The sequence below is a fragment of the Sinohyriopsis cumingii genome, unplaced genomic scaffold, assembly GCF_028554795.1.
Source record: "Sinohyriopsis cumingii isolate HCF-2022 unplaced genomic scaffold, ASM2855479v2 utg000160l, whole genome shotgun sequence".
In the NCBI taxonomy this organism is placed as follows: Eukaryota; Metazoa; Mollusca; class Bivalvia; order Unionida; family Unionidae; genus Sinohyriopsis; species Sinohyriopsis cumingii.
In genome coordinates this window covers 5101865-5121546 of record NW_028315873.1, presented here as the reverse complement: position 1 = coordinate 5121546, position 19682 = coordinate 5101865, and the positions used below count along the sequence as shown (strand labels likewise).

The 19682-nt window shown below is 33.9% G+C and overlaps 1 protein-coding gene across 1 annotated transcript in view; it reads right to left on the bottom strand.

Annotated features, from left to right (window-relative positions):
• Window positions 1-4667: 4667 nt before the first annotated feature.
• LOC149774669 (uncharacterized) overlaps window positions 4668-19682 on the bottom strand; it is a 54542-nt gene continuing 39527 nt past the window's right edge. The window contains exons 3-4 of the mRNA XM_089944970.1: window positions 8246-8525; window positions 4668-7512 (exon numbers count right to left, since the gene is read on the bottom strand). Of these exons, the coding sequence (XP_089801096.1) occupies window positions 7106-7512; window positions 8246-8525 (687 nt within the window). The 3' untranslated portion in view covers window positions 4668-7105. The remainder of the gene's footprint in view (window positions 7513-8245; window positions 8526-19682) is intronic.

The window sequence follows — 19682 nt, the reverse complement described above, 5'->3', positions numbered from 1 at the left end:
AGCATAGGTAAATTTAGGTGTATTGCGAGATAGAGAAATGTAATTTTTGGTGCATATATTATTTCAGACTAAAGGGAATGTATCTATACCAGTGCATGAGTAGCTATGACATATCTAATCAGATTTTTTGGAAACAAAATATGAATTTTACTCATCACCCAGGTTAGAACAAAATCTAAGAGGGCGAATATGATCATGCAGTCCATAGATAGAAAATACTTTCTGCAAAGCAATGTCAGATTATAACCACCTTTACATAAAAACAGAAGTGCTCTTGCTGACTGGTAAGTTTGAATATTTTCGAGTATTACTCACTAGATCATGTGCACTATATTTCTGCTCCAGGCAAGCGACATTAAAGCTAAGTGAAGTTGCGCATTAGCTGCTGACCGATCCTGATATGAGCCATAAACTGGATACAACTATACATACACCTGTAACGGTAAACACCTACAAACTTATAAAAAATGGCAGCCTAACTTTAACTTTCCATAGACACCTATACATTTATCATAAACTGGATACAACTATACACTCTAAGACTCTAAAATATGGAGAAAGTCGCTAACGATCGAACACTAAGCTCTTAAGTAGTATAGTGTGGCCCTGAAATATCAGGGAAATAGCATTAGGCCACCGTGTTTTGAAATATATAGGTGGTAACGTGAATTTAACATTAAATCACTATTTTGTGAAATGTATATGTGCATTTGGGAATTATACTTAAGCTGCCACGCTTTTTAAATCCACAGGCTCTAAGGAATATGCAATTTATATAATGCGCATATGATTAACACGTGTGAAACTCTTTCGAGACAAATATAAATGTAAAATACACAGATTGGCAATCATTGGGTAGCACCTTATTTTATTTGTATTTCTGATGACTGGGTGTTGTATAGTAGACAGTTAGGTATTGGACTGTAATGACTAAGTTGAAGACTATATGATGGTAAGTAGATGACTGTATAAACTGTAAACTTACATTTCATCTCTTCTTCCTATGGATGTTAAAATTACATTTTTTAAATTGCCCATATAATGTCCCGTGATGTTCAACCAATGAACAATTTTAAATATGGCATTTTCCATCTTGTCGCTACAATACTTAACATAGGATTAGTTTGGATTGATTTGTGCATTTAAATTATTCAATAGAACTAAAATGTGCCCAAATGAATTGGACTAAATCATTATTTTGGAATTATTCTGAATTTACTCAAGGATCCTTTTAGATTATATTATTGTGTTTCATCAAAAGATTGTTAACACGTCGCTACATTCCAAGCCAATGGCACATTAACACTTCGAGTCTACATGCATAACAACACATTCAACATTGGAATTTGTTTGGAACACCACTGGAATTCAATTTGAGCTTCATACGATTAGACGTGTGATAGAACTTTATGGAACATGCGTGATTCAATTCACAATACTGTAAATTCTTTTTAAATTTTCGCTTTCCATTCACGGGGAAAACTATTTGTTGAATTTTACATAACTGTTTGGTTTTAACTCTTTTCTGTTGCCTAGTTTAAGACAATAGAGTGGGAACAGTAAACACCTACAAACTTATAAAAATGGCAGCCTAACTTTAAATTTCCATAGACACATATACATTTAGAAAATAACAACCCAATGTTAATTTCCCGTGTCCCCACGTGCAACACTGTCAAGGAATTGTAGATATTTATTGTTTAATCAAAAGAAAAGCAATTTTATATTACTTTTTACAATAATAACTTCCAAATATTTAACATACTTATCCACATGATTTCTCCTCTTATGTCATTTTAATGACTTACTAGTGCACTCACACGACTTTCGTTTATATTATAAATTTAACCTTCACGAAGGGATTTGTACAGGTATTGTGTCATATACCTCATCATTAATGAAAATAATGACTACGGAACATCAACTTTTATCGTTGGAAACAAAATGCTCCTAGCTGATTTCGCGCTATGTAATTTCCGTACGGCAAAGCGGAAGTGACGCAGTTCAGGGAACACGGCTTTCCAATTTGTATTGTAGTTACGTTCTACAAGTGGAGCCGTGTGTGAAAAGAAATGGCAAAAAGGTGTATTTTTGGAGGTTGTAGCAATGCAACATAAGAAGTAGTGCGTTTGCACTCATTTTCTACTAATCCTGTTTCAAGGAAACAATGGATTAAGCAGATACGAATGACAAGAAAAGACTTGACTGAGCCGACTATTGTCAGAATATACGTCCGTTTGTTTGTATCCCCTGCCGATTCCAATAACGGAAAGCAAGAACAAGATCAGAAATGCACATAATTAGTTCATTCATTGATTTATAATTTCTAACCTGATTGCCACCAGGGTGTCAATAACACCGTCATCGTCTGCGAGTTTCATGCTTAACGGAAGTTTTCAATATAATAGGCGGATATGCTCGAGATCCATTTCCAGGAAATGGGTGTGTGCATGACTACAGATGTACTTACATATGTCGTCTGCTTCCGATATGTACAATGTTGAATCAAGCATACGAAAAGAATAACAACAAATTTGCATCTTCCATTGATTTAACACGTGGTTTAATTTCAATGTTCATGTTTGGAAAGTGATATAATTTACGGAATTATCCGGAAGATATCGAACAGGATGAAATACATTACGTTGTCTGATGGAAATAAACTAGCCCATATTGTACGCATTTTGGCGCCGTGTTAGTATGGAAAGTCCGTTAGGCATGAAAGGTAAAGTGGATGCCAGTATTAGTGCCATTCTGGACACAGGTTAGAAATTATAAATCAATGATTCAATTGACTTACTTCTGTACACTTTTTGTCACATTAAACGTTTTCGTTTTTGAAATCGGTGGGGGGTGTACAAACAAACGGGGATGTAAAGTCAGACTATAGTGACAGGCGAGATAGTAAAGTTGTCTGTAGTGACCACTTCAGAGAAGACGATTTGGGACTAAGACCAGTAGATGACTCCTGCCAAATGCAGTTCCAAGTGTTTTTTTCTGAAAAGATAAACCAGAGTACATGCACAACAGAGTTAAAAAAATCAAGGGTTACGGCAGGCCTAACAACACGTAGTCCGAGAGGAGCTTTTCAACAACGAGAACGAGCAAGGGTAAAAAGTTTATTCATTTGGGCATGTTATATTACTTGTTGCCAACCCTACACTCTTGCCACAAATATGCATAGCTTACAAGTGATTAATGCGAAAGGGTGGTTGTAGTGGGAGGGTGTTTGCAAATCGTAATAGGTCCACCCTTACCCTCAAAAATATGAACCCTGCTTTATAATGATCTCTATGTGTGTCTGTGTGTGTACAATGGTACAAAGCCTAAATCAAAGGGATATATATATATATATATATATATATATATATATATATATATATATATATATATATCTTGACGCCGCCTCCGCATTGTTAGACCTCAACCTAGAAAAACTTATTGTCGATGCCGTAGCTTGTTTCTTGTTTGTTGCTGATTTCAACAATAATAATAATAATGATATATCACAAGTGTTCTTTTCATGCTTAAATGGTGTGAATAGTTGGCGTATTGATTGTGTTTAATTGCAAAGACTAATTAGTTTTGAGGCTCTGGGAGTAAATTACCTTCCTTGTTTAGATATATACAATTGTGTCAGTGGATCTTGGTCTAGTTCGGATTCACAAGAACTTTACTATCAAATAACAATTAGAGAAAGCAAATTGCATATTAAATAGATCTATTGGGATTCTCAAATGGTTCATCTTTCATTCCAATCAATGCAAAAAAAGCTTGTATAGTACTCTCAGTCTTCCCTATATCAGTTATTCTTCTGATGTTTGATGTAGTCTGTCAAAGACTTATAATGACAGACTTTGCAAAAATAGAAAATCACAATATGCGCATAATTTTAAACTGCCATTACTGTTCTCACATTGATGATGTGCTCAACCAGCTCAATTTTCTAAGTATTTCTAAACCGATTATGACTTGACTACCAATTATTCAACAACTCAATTCACATTAAAGTCTCTTGTGGATTCACACCCACAACCCATTGATTGCAAATGTGAATAGTAGTATTTGTTCAATGTGAAAAGTATATTATTATTATTATTCAGATTGTGTACGGAATCACACAAGGTAATATAAGAATTTAGCATTCATTATTGTTTATGATGTAAATATCTAATTTTGCTCGATTTATTCGTATCTATTTGTTAGGTGTTGAAGGAGATTTTTCAGAACCAGCTTCCAGAAGATAATGTGCAAGAGAGAACCCAAAAGCCACCAATCACACAATCAAGAGTAGATGGTGTGACATATATCCTGGTGTGCATATTGATGTCACCGAGAACATGCCATGCATTTCCAGTGTTCAGATGGTTGGTATAGCTTCATATGATTTCATATGGCCTTATATATGATAGAATACTAGTAAATCAATACAGATTTGTCATTATTTATTGTAGAAAAGCTCTGCAATGTGTTGGTTATATGTCAAACATTATGATCAGCCAAAATATCTATAAGTAACAAATGAGGTTTGATGCATTTGTCATTTATTGTTCAAACATACATACAATTTAAACTATGATCACCTTATCTAATGCAGAGATATTCACTAGAATTTGCCAAACACATTTTTCATTTATTGCTTTTGTTTCAGAGACTAGACACACCATCATGCAGTATTGCTTTTGAAATGTCAGACTGACAGGATACTTAAGAGATCCAAGTGAATTCAAGCATTAGTGACAGGAAAACAAATTAATTTTGGTAATAATAATACAAATGTAACTAGTTCCATGAATAAATGCTTACTCCACTACGAGATATATCAACTCATCAAGTTTATTAAAAATCATTCTTTCATGCTATGCATTTGTACTGTTGCAATTCAATTATGTAAAGTGACTCAATGTTATAATCTTACCATTAAAAATTAACAAGCAAATGACACAGGTAACATTCTATTACCTAAGTTCAGTATGATCGTGTAAGCTATTGTCTCAGTATACCAAGCACTTGTCCACTTTTTGTTGCTGAACAATAATACATTGTTATTGATAAGCATATTCATGAGAATTACTCATCTGTGTGAAAGCCACGATAAACAGTATATATATTTACTGCTGCAACTTCCACACCTGAATAAATCAATATATGCTCTATCATAATTATTGTGTAAGACAGCAAAATTGTAGCTCTTGCATTATCAAGTGCAAAACATATGTGACAAAAGGTAAGAATTTTGTTGTACCTTTTGTACCACAATACTGAAATGCACATTTAATCAGACATGTATTACATTATTCTCATTATTAGTTTCCCCATAAACCATTATGCATTATTTGCCACTAGTACTGTGCACCTTAACCGACATGAAAAAATATGCTGGCTAAGCATCTATTAATGGGGGATAGAAAAAAGTATATCCATTAGCTGGATTAAAAGGTACAGTCAGGGTCTGCATTTCATCGTGATTTAAAAGAACTTGAGTCATAAAATTAATAATGCATTTATTTATACGCCTCTCACAGTCCGAGTCTTAAGTGTTAAAATGTAAAACCACTAGTTACTGATGAACCAAGGTAAATGAATATCATTCTGAAGACATCCAACAAACTTTTGCTCAAATTCGTTTACTTCTCTTTTCACTATGAAATCTAAATACCATTAAAGAAAGAATAATACGATTAGTAATAATTAGTAATAATTGTAATAATGATAATAGTAATTACCTGAATGTAGAGCCCAAGCGCTGCTCAGTTTGATGATGCACTATGTTCTCTTCAGGGCCTTGATCCTCGTCTCGTTCGGGCTGAAATTGATACGGACTGTCTCACTTCATAGCGAGCAGAATCTTCTTCAGATTCATGAAGTGGGCCATCTTCAAGGGGTTCACCTTCCTCAAACGACAAGATGAGCATGACAAATTTGCCATAAATTTGCTAGTGTCTTCACTGTCATCACATACGCTAAACTTGAGGGACTTCCGACTGTGTGTCACTTTCGGAAATCCGATTTTTCACAGGAAGTGTATAAATGTTTACGGAGCGTTTTCTGTAAAACATCGATGTATACTCAAATAATCTTAACTTTTTCCTCTGCGAGTTAAAACCTACATCTAAAATGCACATTTCTGAGTTATTTAGCAACAAATGAACATTATGATATATCATGTGTATTTGACTCTAGTAGATCTTTAAGTACCCAGCTGCATCCATTTACAGAATGGGTTTTAATCTTGTATACAGTTTACATGTAAAATTCCAGTGTTATACTTGTAATATTTACCTTAATGGTAATAAGTATAAAATAAACAATACAGCGATTGGACAAGAATACTTTTATTTTTAAAATTTTTTTGGTGAGAATATGCTCACTTGGAGTGCTAGCCTAAACAAACAAATAGGCTAAAGTGTTACCTTGACCTTTCAAATAAGCCATCAGTGTGAAATAATACATATCATTATTAAAATCAATGCTACTCATTTGCATGATTAGAATATATCAAATCATAAATATAACTTAATGCACATGCCATATTACTATCCTTGTTTTGCACAATGTAATGTAATGTACACTTTTTATCACTGTTCCTCACAGTGTAATGTAATTCACGGTTTTATTGTTGTTCTTCACAACATAATGTAACGCAGAGTTGTATTCATGTTCCTCATAATGTAATGTAAAGCAGTTTTATCACTGTTCCTCACAATGTAATGCAAAGCACGGTTTTATCCATGTGATTCACAAATCAACTTAAACAGATACTTCATCATTATGTGAAGAATAATAACAATTTATTTTCCTGTCTCATAATCAAAGATAAATTTATGCTTCATAATCTTGTCACGATAAAGATCCATCTGCAGGAGTAAGTGTCTTTTCAAATTTATGAAAGACTCTCCATATGTGTGTCTTATATGGACGAATATCTCTCAGTTCTTTGACAATCATCATCTCTTCTTCAAAGGCCTTCTTTTTCTTATGCAGATGAGCTCGAACACTAACACCAGCAGCATGGTCATACTGTTCTGCAACACATGACATACCAGCTAGAGCTCTTGATTTTCTTGAAACTCAACCCATGATGTTATTAACTCAAACATTGTAACTAGTTTCTTTTAAGTTTCCAGAATATATGTTCCATTTGAAGGTCAGCAGGAATATGTGAATCTATTTTGCCCTCAGTGTTCAAAAATAATCCATACGAAGACTTGTTGACAGTTTGCAGGCTATATGATGCTTGCTGGTGGCCAAGAAAATGCAGAATTACAAGTGCATATTTACTGTGTGAATTTACTGCCTTAAAAACTGCCATCATGTACTTGAGGGTAGTTAGTAACCCTGTCCTGTCAGGTACTTGGCTAACATCAAGGAACTGCATATACAGCAGTCCTAGCTGTAGTACATTATGGGCATAATGCTTAACTCTGTCATGGTGAGCCTCAGACAACACTGTTAGGTTTTGCTCTTTTTGGGATGAAGACTGTTGAGATCGATCCATTTGGTGTAAGAAGTCTTAGCGGAGTAACAATCATCTCTTTTTTGGTGTGAAGACTGTTGAGATTGATCCATTTGGTATAAGAAGTCTTAGCAGAGTTACAATCATCTCTTTTTTGGGATGAAGACTGTTGAGATTGATCCATTTGGTAGTAAAAGTCTTAGCGGTGTTACAATCATATCTTTTTTGGGATGAAGACTGTTGAGATTGATCCATTTGGTGGTAGAAATCTTAGCGGAGTTACAATCATCTCTTTTTTGGGGATGAATACTGTTGAGATTGATCCATCTGGTAGAAGTCTCAGCTGAGACTGTTGAGATTGATCCATTTGGTAATAGAAGTCTTATTGGAGTTATAATCATCCCTTCAGTATCCAACTGTATCATCAATGAATTTGTCCATAGTATCATTCAACCAGGATTCCATTTCCACCATGCATGCATCTTCTGATGGAAGGTGATTGATCGGGGTATCTGTCAAAGTCTCTAGGCTAAATAATCACAGAGAGCCTTAACAATGTACTTGAACAAATTCTTTCTGCATTCATTTTTCCTTTGCCAATTGACTCTGTGGACAAGCACTTAAACATTACAGCCAAAAAATTCACGGCAGTATGCCACATTTCAAATGTAATAGGGTACAGGTGATTCGGTTTCTCTATTTCGGTGAAGCAACCACATCTAAGTCCTTTGCCACCATTAAATCACTCTCTGATAAGCTAATCACCCCCAATGTTTACTGGCAATTTCTAATTACCAGCAACCGTATATATTTCTTTCACTGCTGATTCATACTTGTCCAAAATAGAAACATCTGCATACTTTTGCTCATTCAGCAGAAGAACCTCTAAAGGCACCACTACATTCTTCTTTGTCAGCTCCTCACTGTATGTACCCAATATATGAGTGGGCCGGGTCTTGTAGAGAAAGTCCAACTGGGGAAGGAACTCCTTAGCTACCCTTGATATGCAAACTCTGTAATCATTCTTTAATCTTCTTTCATCCTTGCCAGAAGGAATAAAGTGATAAAACTGTAAATTTTAAGTCTGTTCCTGATTTTCCTATGGCATTTCATCAAAAGACTTCGTAATATGGCAGCTGACCCAAACCAGTGTAACATTCCATAATGGTGATCAGTTCTTTCATGTTTGACCACTTCAGAAGCACTAATATTATCCCCCAATAATCCTGAAAGGCTGGCCATTTCTGACTCCTTCCACAATATCATTGTAACAATGCTTCCCAATATAATCTAAAATGTGGTTGTTAGTAGGAAATAGTCACACCTACAACCTGAAGATGGTCAAAGACCTGGTTTAAAAATATTACAGTAATCATTACACTGATCATCATATACATAATATGTGATTGACAAATTATGTTCTTTATTTACTTGATTACAAGTCAAGTCCAACTGCACAGACCCAGGTCTGCTGTTGCATAATGTGCAGAAAGATATTGCTTTATGAAGTCCGTTATGAGTTACCTGTAGAACTAAAATAGATCTTGATCTACAGGTTCATTTTGCAATGGCATATTGGGTTCTGTGTTGCAGATGGAATATACTTCCAAGTGAGTATATACGGTATAGGATCAATGCGTCAATATGGGTTTATTCCTTATCAATAAATTTGCCTGTCATATAGGTTCCTGGAAGACAAAACATGACTTCCAATGAACTCTCATAATGTTAAGTTATAATGAGTGTTGATAGTACAAGGAATGAATCTATAATATTTTTTCAAACATTAAGTAAAACAAAGTTTTATCCCGGAGAAAGGAGTAAAATATGTTAGCATGTCCAATATGAAGTTTGTAGTCTTTTGATCTGTAATAAGAAGCAAAATATACTCTGTGTCAAAAACAATACTTGCATCACATAATGTTACTGTTATCAATCATGTATGAAGAAAATATGTTTGACATGCTAAATAATATTTAAAATTTCACTCAGTTACTCAAGGGTAACATTTTTTTATCAAAGTAAAAGCCGTCCACTCATTTTGCCTATTTAACCAAACAAACATATATTTATAAAGACCTATCATGTCTCATCAACCTGTAATCATTATTTCATCTGTAAAATAATGAAGTGTTGCTTTACAAGAACCTTCTGTTAGTAGCCAAACATCAATTTGTAATGCCAAGCAGGACTCTGCATCCATTGACATCAAAATTGTGACATCTTTGTACAAAATTAGTATGCCAATGAAATGTGGAAAATTAAACCAGCACTTTCCAAAGGCAAAATACTCTTGTCAAACAGGGCAATGGGAATGTCTGTGATATCGAAGAAAACTAAAAAGAAAAGAATTGACAGAAACAATAAATAAATATAAATGAAAATGTTTTCACATGAAGTTATTTCAACATTTCCTGCCTTTTAATAGGCAGACTTAAATGATAACTTCACAAAACAATAAAAACAGGTATAGAAATAATGATCTTGTAATTTTACTGCAAATATTTCAAAACAGAAGCTGTGTTAATACTGACTTAAATTACCAACCACTAAAATTAAGTTTAACAATGAAATGCCTAGGTTCTTAAAGCCACTACTTAAATTCATCATATCAGCAAGTCCCAATTTGAGTTTAAAACCAGGACTTAAATTTATCATACTATATAAGCAAGTCCCAATTTGAATTTAAAGCCAGGACTTAAATTAATCGTACTATATAAGCAAGTCCCAATCTGAGTTTAAAGCCACGAGTTAAATTCTTCAAACTATATAAGCATGTCCCAATTTGAATTTAAAGCCATGACTTAAATTCATCGTACTATATAAGCAAGTCCCAATTTGAGTTTAAAGCCACGACTTAAATTCATCGTACTATATAAGCAAGTCCCAATTTGAATTTAAAGCACCTACCTAAATTCATCGTACTATAAAAGCAAGTCCCAATTTGAGCTTCAAGCCACGACTTAAATTCATCATACTATATAAGCAAGTCCCAATTTGAGTTTAAAGCCACAACTTAAATTCTCGAACTATAAAAGCAAGTCCCAATTTGAGTTTAAAGCCACGACTTTGTACTATATAAGCAAGTCCCAATTTGAATTTAAAGCCACAAGTTATATTCATCAAACTATATAAGCAAGTCCCAATTTGACTTTAAAGCCACTAATTAAATTCATCATACTATATAATCAAGTCCCAATTTGAATTTAAAGCCATGACTTAAATTCATCATACTATATAATCAAGTCCCAATTTGAATTTAAAGCCATGACTTAAATTCATCATACCATATAAGCAAGTCCCAATTTGAGTTTAAAGCCACAACTTAAATTATCGAACTATAAAAGCAAGTCCCAATTTGAGTTTAAAGCCACAACTTTGTACTATATAAGCAAGTCCCAATTTGAATTTAAAGCCACGAGTTAAATTCATCATACTATATAAGCAAGTCCCAATTTGAGTTGAAAGCCATGACTTAAATTCATCATACTATATAATCAAGTCCCAATTTGAATTTAAAGCCATGACTTAAATTCATCATACTATATAATCAAGTCCCAATTTGAATTTAAAGCCATGACTTAAATTCATCATACCATATAAGCAAGTCCCAATTTGAGTTTAAAGCCACAACTTAAATTATCGAACTATAAAAGCAAGTCCCAATTTGAGTTTAAAGCCACAACTTTGTACTATATAAGCAAGTCCCAATTTGAATTTAAAGCCACGAGTTAAATTCATCATACTATATAAGCAAGTCCCAATTTGAGTTGAAAGCCATGACTTAAATTCATCATACTATATAATCAAGTCCCAATTTGAATTTAAAGCCATGACTTAAATTCATCATGCTATAAAAGCAAGTCCCTATTTGAATTTAAAGCCATGACTTAAATTCATCATAATATACAAGCAAGTCCCAATCTGAATTTAAAGCCACAACTTTGTACTATATGAGCAAGTCCCAATTTGAATTTAAAGCCACGAGTTATATTCATCATACTATATAAGCAAGTCCCAATTTGTATTTAAAGCCACGACTTAAATTCATCACACTATATAAGCAAGTCCCAATTTGAGCTTAAAGGCACTACTTATATTCATCAAACTATATAAGCAAGTCCCAATTTGAATTGAAAGCCACGACTTAAATTCATCAAATGATATAAGTCCCAATTTGAATTTAAAGCCATGACTTAAATTCATCATACTATATAAGCAAGTCCCAATTTGAGTTTAAAGGCACTACTTAAATTCATCATACTATATAATCAAGTCCCAATTTGAATTTAAAGCCACGACTTAAATTCATCATACTATATAAGCAAGTCCCAATTTGAATTTAAAGCCACTACTTAGGTTCATCACACTATATAAGCAAGTCCCAATTTCAATTTAAAGCCACGACTTAAATTCATCATACTATATAAGCAAGTCCCAATTTGACTTTAAAGGCACTACTTATATTCATCATACTATATAATCAAGTCCCAATTTGAGTTTAAAGCCACTAATTAAATTCATCATGCTATAAAATCAAGTCCCAATTTGAGTTTAAAGGCACTACTTAAATTCATCATACTATAAAATCAAGTCCCAATTTGAGTTTAAAGCCACTACGTAAATTCATCGTACTATATAAGCAGGTCCCAATTTGAATTTAAAGCCACGACTTAAATTCATCATACTATATAAGCAAGTCCCAATTTGAATTTAAAGCCACGACTTAAATTCATCATACTATAAAAGCATGTCCCAATTTGAGGTTAAAGGCACTACTTAAATTCATAATACTATATAAGCAAGTCCCAATTTGAATTTAAAGGCACTAATTAAATTCATCATACTATTTAATCAAGTCCCAATTTGAGTTTAAAGCCACTATGTAAATTCATCGTACTATATAAGCAGGTCCCAATTTGAGTTTAAAGGCACTACTTAAATTCATCATACTGTAAAATCAAGTACCAATTTGAGTTTAAGGGCACTACTTAAATTCATCATACTATATAAGCAAGTCCCAATTTGACTTTAAAGGCACTACTTATATTCATCATACTATATAATCAAGTCCCAATTTGAGTATAAATCCACTAATTAAATTCATCATGCTATAAAATCAAGTCCCAATTTGAGTTTAAAGGCACTACTTAAATTCATCATACTATAAAATCAAGTCCCAATTTGAGTTTAAAGCCACTACGTAAATTCATCGTACTATATAAGCAGGTCCCAATTTGAATTTAAAGCCACGACTTAAATTCATCATACTATATAAGCAAGTCCCAATTTGAATTTAAAGCCACGACTTAAATTCATCATACTAGATAAGCAAGTCCCAATTTGAGTTTAAAGCCACTACTTAAATTCATAATACTATATAAGCAAGTCCCAATTTGAATTTAAAGGCACTAATTAAATTCATCATACTATTTAATCAAGTCCCAATTTGAGTTTAAAGCCACTATGTAAATTCATCATACTATGTAAGGAAGTCCCAATTTGAGTTTAAAGGCACTACTTAAATTCATCATACTGTAAAATCAAGTACCAATTTGAGTTTAAGGGCACTACTTAAATTCATCATACTATATAAGCAAGTCCCAATTTGAGTTTAAAGGCACTACTTAAATTCATCATACTATAAAATCAAGTCCCAATTTGAGTTTAAAGGCAGTACTTAAATTCATGATACTATATAAGCAAGTCCCAATTTGAGTTCAAAGGCACTACTTAAATTCATCATGCTATAAAATCAAGTCCCAATTTGAGTTTAAAGCCACTACTTAAATTCATCATACTATATAAGCAAGTCCCAATTTGTGTTTAAAGGCACTACTTAAATTCATCATACTATATAAGCAAGTCCCAATTTGAGTTTAAAGCCACGACTTAAATTCATCGTACTATATAAGCAAGTCCCAATTTGAGTTTAAAGGCACTACTTAAATTCATCGTACTATATAAGCAATTCCCAATTTGAGTTTAAATATTTGTTTTATTTTGCAATCATTTGTAGAATAAAATATATACATCATGATTATGTGATTTTTTTCCTAACATTGGTTAAAATTAATTCTGAAGCAAATAATTATCAAAGTACAATAATAAAAAGGTCACACAAATATTGCAAGTATGACAGGGAAAAAATGGAACTGTAGTTGTATAAGAATACAATTTTCTTTTTCTTTATTTACTGTGAAAAGAAGAAAGCCAATAGCACTATTTGTTACATAATTACAGTTACAAGCATTACTAAGAGCAAAAATGTTAATCAAGATTAAATAGAACAGTGAAGATAAAATTATTCAAAGTGATCAATTCAGACCGAACTAATTACTTTTATTTAATTAGAAATATATATATGAAGTAAATGTTAAAATGGTACCAAATAATACTTGTTTTTGATTGGTCAACACATGTTTTGTTAATACACATGTCAATGTACAACACCGGAAAAATCTGTACGTGCAAACAAGGGGAATCGCAAAAAGGTATGCAACATTTAACACTATGAATTTAAATAACAAACTTTTTAGGAAAATTGGAACAAGTAAACAATACTAAAAAGATAATCACATTTTCATGAACACATTGATCCAGTAGGACAACTGTCAGTACCCTTTGAAGTCTAGACAGTTCAAGAAATCTGTTGGACATTAGAAGGCTGTAAGCAAGTCCAAGGCATGTAATCAGGTCTTGTATTAATTTAATGCTACCAACTCTGCTTATTCACACTGAAACAGCCAGAAGGCTCTTCAGAAGTAATGGCTGACATGTTATTTTGGCCACTAATTTGTGAAGATCAAACTCTTTTAAATTTGGATAGTCGTTTTGAAATAGATAACTGTTGTCACACTTTTTCGATACCCATTCAAATGGAATTCTTTACTGCCATTTGGATATTTTTGATTTGCAGTATTGTGTCAGCAATTTTGGCTGCATAAGTATATATCACACAGTGCAATAATTCTACTCTGTCTTGGTATGAAATATCCCCAGGAACAAATCTTTGTCTTAAAACAACATCAATCAGTTTTTCCGCACCTGACTGCTACTCCATGGTACTATATGGGATATTAATAAAACTCTATGATACAATGTGTAATATTAATACAACTCTATGGTACTGTGAGGAATATCAATAAAACTCCGCAGCACTGTGTGGAATATTAATACAACTCTATGGTACGGTGTGAGATATTAATAAAACTCCATGCCACTATGTGGGATATTAATACAACTTGATAGTACTGTGTGGGATATTAATACAACTCTATGGTACTGTGTGGGATATTAATACAACTTGATAGTACTGTGTGGGATATTAATACAACTCTATGGTACTGTGTGGGATATTAATACAACTCTATGGTACTGTGTGGGATATTAATACAACTTGATAGTACTGTGTGGGATATTAATACAACTCTATGGTACTGTGTGGGATATTAATACAACTCTATGGTAATGTGAGGAATATCAATAAAACTCCTCGGTACTGTGTGGGATATTAATACAACTCTATGGTAATGTGAGGAATATCAATAAAACTCCACGGTACTGTATGGGATATTAATACAACTCTATGGTACTGTGAGGAATATCAATAAAACTCCGCAGCACTGTATGGGACATTAATACAACTCTATGGTACTGTGTGGGATATTAATACAACTCTATGGTACTGTGAGGAATGTCAATAAAACTCCTCGGTACTGTGTGGGATATTAATACAACTCTATGGTACTGTGAGGAATGTCAATAAAACTCCTCGGTACTGTGTGGGATATTAATACAACTCCATGGTACTGTGTGGGATATTAATACAACTCTATGGTACTGTGTGTAATATTAATACAACTCTATGGTAATGTGAGGAATATCAATAAAACTCCTCGGTACTGTGTGGGATATTAATACAACTCTATGGTACTGTGAGGAATGTCAATAAAACTCCATGGTACTGTGTGGGATATTAATACAACTCCATGGTACTGTGTGGGATATTAATACAACTCTATGGTACTGTGAGGAATGTCAATAAAACTCCTCGGTACTGTGTGGGATATTAATACAACTCCATGGTACTGTGTGGGATATTAATACAACTCTATGGTACTGTGTGTAATATTAATACAACTCTATGGTAATGTGAGGAATATCAATAAAACTCCTCGGTACTGTGTGGGATATTAATACAACTCTATGGTACTGTGAGGAATGTCAATAAAACTCCATGGTACTGTGTGGGATATTAATACAACTCCATGGTACTGTGTGGGATATTAATACAACTCTATGGTACTGTGAGGAATGTCAATAAAACTCCTCGGTACTGTGTGGGATATTAATACAACTCCATGGTACTGTGTGGGATATTAATACAACTCTATGGTACTGTGTGTAATATTAATACAACTCTATGGTACTATGTGGGATATTAATACAACTCTATGGTACTGTGTGTAATATTAATACAACTCTATGGTAATGTGAGGAATATCAATAAAACTCCTCGGTACTGTGTGGGATATTAATACAACTCTATGGTACTGTGAGGAATGTCAATAAAACTCCATGGTACTGTGTGGGATATTAATACAACTCCATGGTACTGTGTGGGATATTAATACAACTCTATGGTACTGTGAGGAATGTCAATAAAACTCCTCGGTACTGTGTGGGATATTAATACAACTCTATGGTACTGTGAGGAATGTCAATAAAACTCCTCGGTACTGTGTGGGATATTAATACAACTCCATGGTACTGTGTGGGATATTAATACAACTCTATGGTACTGTGTGTAATATTAATACAACTCTATGGTAATGTGAGGAATATCAATAAAACTCCATGGTACTGTGTGGGATATTAATACAACTCCATGGTACTGTATGGGATATTAATACAACTCCATGGTACTGTGTGGGATATTAATACAAGTCTATGGTACTGTGTGGGATATTAATACAACTCCATGGTACTGTGTGGGATATTAATACAACTCTATGGTACTGTGAGGAATGTCAATAAAACTCCTCGGTACTGTGTGGGATATTAATACAACTCTATGGTACTGTGAGGAATGTCAATAAAACTCCTCGGTACTGTGTGGGATATTAATACAACTCCATGGTACTGTGTGGGATATTAATACAACTCTATGGTACTGTGTGTAATATTAATACAACTCTATGGTAATGTGAGGAATATCAATAAAACTCCATGGTACTGTGTGGGATATTAATACAACTCCATGGTACTGTATGGGATATTAATACAACTCCTCGGTACTGTGTGGGATATTAATACAACTCCATGGTACTGTGTGGGATATTAATACAAGTCTATGGTACTGTGTGGGATATTAATAAAACTCCATGGTACTGTGTGGGATATTAATACAAGTCTATGGTACTGTGAGGAATATCAATAAAACTCCATGGTACTGTGTGGGATATTAATACAAGTCTATGGTACTGTGTGGGATATTAATAAAACTCCAGTAATGAAAAGAAGACCTATAAAAAAAATTGGATTACATTATTGAAAATGAATTGGGGTTTATTTTACAAAGGCTTCAAAGAAATTGCATATCACTTGCCATTTGCTTATCAGAAATATTTATTTTAAAAGTGTATGTGTTTGTATGTTGGGATTTGGAATGCAGCTTTGACAATTGTAGTCATATCGCTACGATGTCTGCAGTGTGGCAGTTTATAGTGATGTCTAGCACTGTGGCATCATGCTGCAGACATGCAGCATCATGTCCCGCCCTGTCACATTATCCTGACACCAGACCAACCAGTCCTAACACTAACAACTTAATACTGTGCACAAAATGAGGCAGCTGTTAATACCATTGTTATAAGTCTTTCGTATGACTCGGCCAGGGTTTAGTACCCGCAACCTCCTGCATCCAAGGTGGACACTCTAACCTCTAGGCTACCAGAATGGTCCCATTATTAAAAGTGACTGTGACCTTGACCAAGGGAGGCAGGTGACTGGATGTGTAAGCTATTGAAATGACACTTAATAATGATGTTAATGACCAAATGTTGTAACTATCCCTCAATGTTTTTTGCACTCATCATCATGCAGAAAATCTGAAACTAAAACCTTCAGCAAAATGCTGACAGTAGTCCAACTGCTGACAGACAAAACAAGTAACATACATCTCCCCTACCAATGCAGGTGAGGCAATGAAATGTCAAAATAGGGACCAAATTATGTTCAATAATGCAAAAGATTTGTTTGATAGCTTTGTTTTTAGTAATAACAGCCATTTGTGAGGGCTGATAGCAATCATTTGATTAAATTGTAAAGTGCTTGTAGTCATAATGCTTCAGAGTCTGTTCATATTCTGTTTCTTATTTTGAGGACAATAAGTAAAATAAAGATTTGTGTTTATATTTTTGGTAACAGTATCCATGCATTTTGATTCATAACAGTCATTTACACTTCATGCCATCCATATATTTATAAAGATTAGAACTTGCCAAATACATTGTGAACAGTGGACGATAGCAATTTTCATGCATGGGATGACAAGAGATGGTGCATGATGTATACAGTCTCAAACCGTAATTTCACTATTCATGTGATCTGAAAGGAAAATAGTCTGAGACAAATTAGCAATGAAATTTAGTATGGATAAAAAGCCCATCATGTTTGCATTATGTTTGTCAATGGCTGTGTGTGTGTGTGTGTTTGTGTGTGATTTAGGTTTTCAACGTAGCTTTTTTTTCAGTCATATCGCACGATATCTGCAGTGTGACACACTATAGTGATGTCTAGCACTCGGGCATCATGCCGCAGACATGTAGCATTATGTCACACTCAGTCACATTATCCTGACGCCAGGCCAACCAGCCCTAATGCTAACCTCTCAATGCTGAGCACCTGGCGAGGCCGCTGTTCGTATCATTTTTTTAAGTCTTTGGTATGAATTGGTCAGGGTTCTAACCCGGGACCTTCTGCACCCGAGGCAGACGCTCAAACCACCAGGCCACCGGAGCGGTTCTCATTGGATGTTTGATGTTGCTATATGCAGGTTCACATTTTAAACACACACACACAAACACATGCACTGAAATTATTTTACTAAGTAACAAAGGAGCAAACTATTATAGAATTGCATATGTTTTAATAAAAAATAAAATGTAATTTTTGCACAAAATTAGAGCAAAAAATGGTTAATATTTTGGTAAAGTGCTTTGACTAAAAACTTACTGCTTTTCAATAACTAGGAGAGCAGGATCAGTTTGTATCTCTTTTGTCAAGGAAAAAGTCTCTGTCTGTATTCCTTGTGTGGTTCCTATTGGAAAAAGTCTCTATCTGTATTCCTTGTGTGATTCCAACTGGAAAAAGATTCTTTCTTTTTTGGCATCTGCTGCAACACATCACACCTGAATTACAATAATGAATTCGAATAATAAATTACTACTGTTCAATAATTTTCATGTAATCTGCACAGGCTGTCATAATGTTTTTACTCAAACATGTTATTAAAAGTAACATACTTTAGGCAATCACTGATTTCCAATATTCTTTCAACATCACAATTACCTAGTATGGAAAAATGTACCATTCTTACGACACCTGTCTTTTATGATGAGGTCTGAATATTATAATACAATAAATCTCCATGTTCTACCATATAAAATCATAGTCATACTCCACTCACCTCTATTTAAAATTATTTAATATGTATGTTAGAATACTACACACACACATTTATAGATATATAATTTGTTCATATTATCACATGACATGAGAACAAAAGGAAAATAATTATGAGGATTTTCAGCATAGTTTAACCTAGTTGGCTATATGTATAAACAAAGTTGTTGTTGTTATTGCTGTGGGGTTTAACGCCATTTTTCAGCACACAATAGGCTATGCATAGCGGCCAGTATTAATGGTGGAGGAAGAACCTGGGAAAACCCTGGGAAGAACCACCGACTCACGAGAAGTTACTGGCAAGCTTTCTCACATACCCACATTGGCTGAATCCTAGACTTGAACCCACACAGATAGAAGTGAGATGGCAGTGATCCGTAATGGAGAGCACTTTAGACCACTCGGGGCCCATGTAAACAAAGAAGTATAGAACTTACAAACCAATAAAAATATAAATAAAGATGGCAATTAAATTAAACCATTGATACTTTAAAAGTAAGCAGTCATCTCAGAATATGTATTCAGAATACTCAATAGT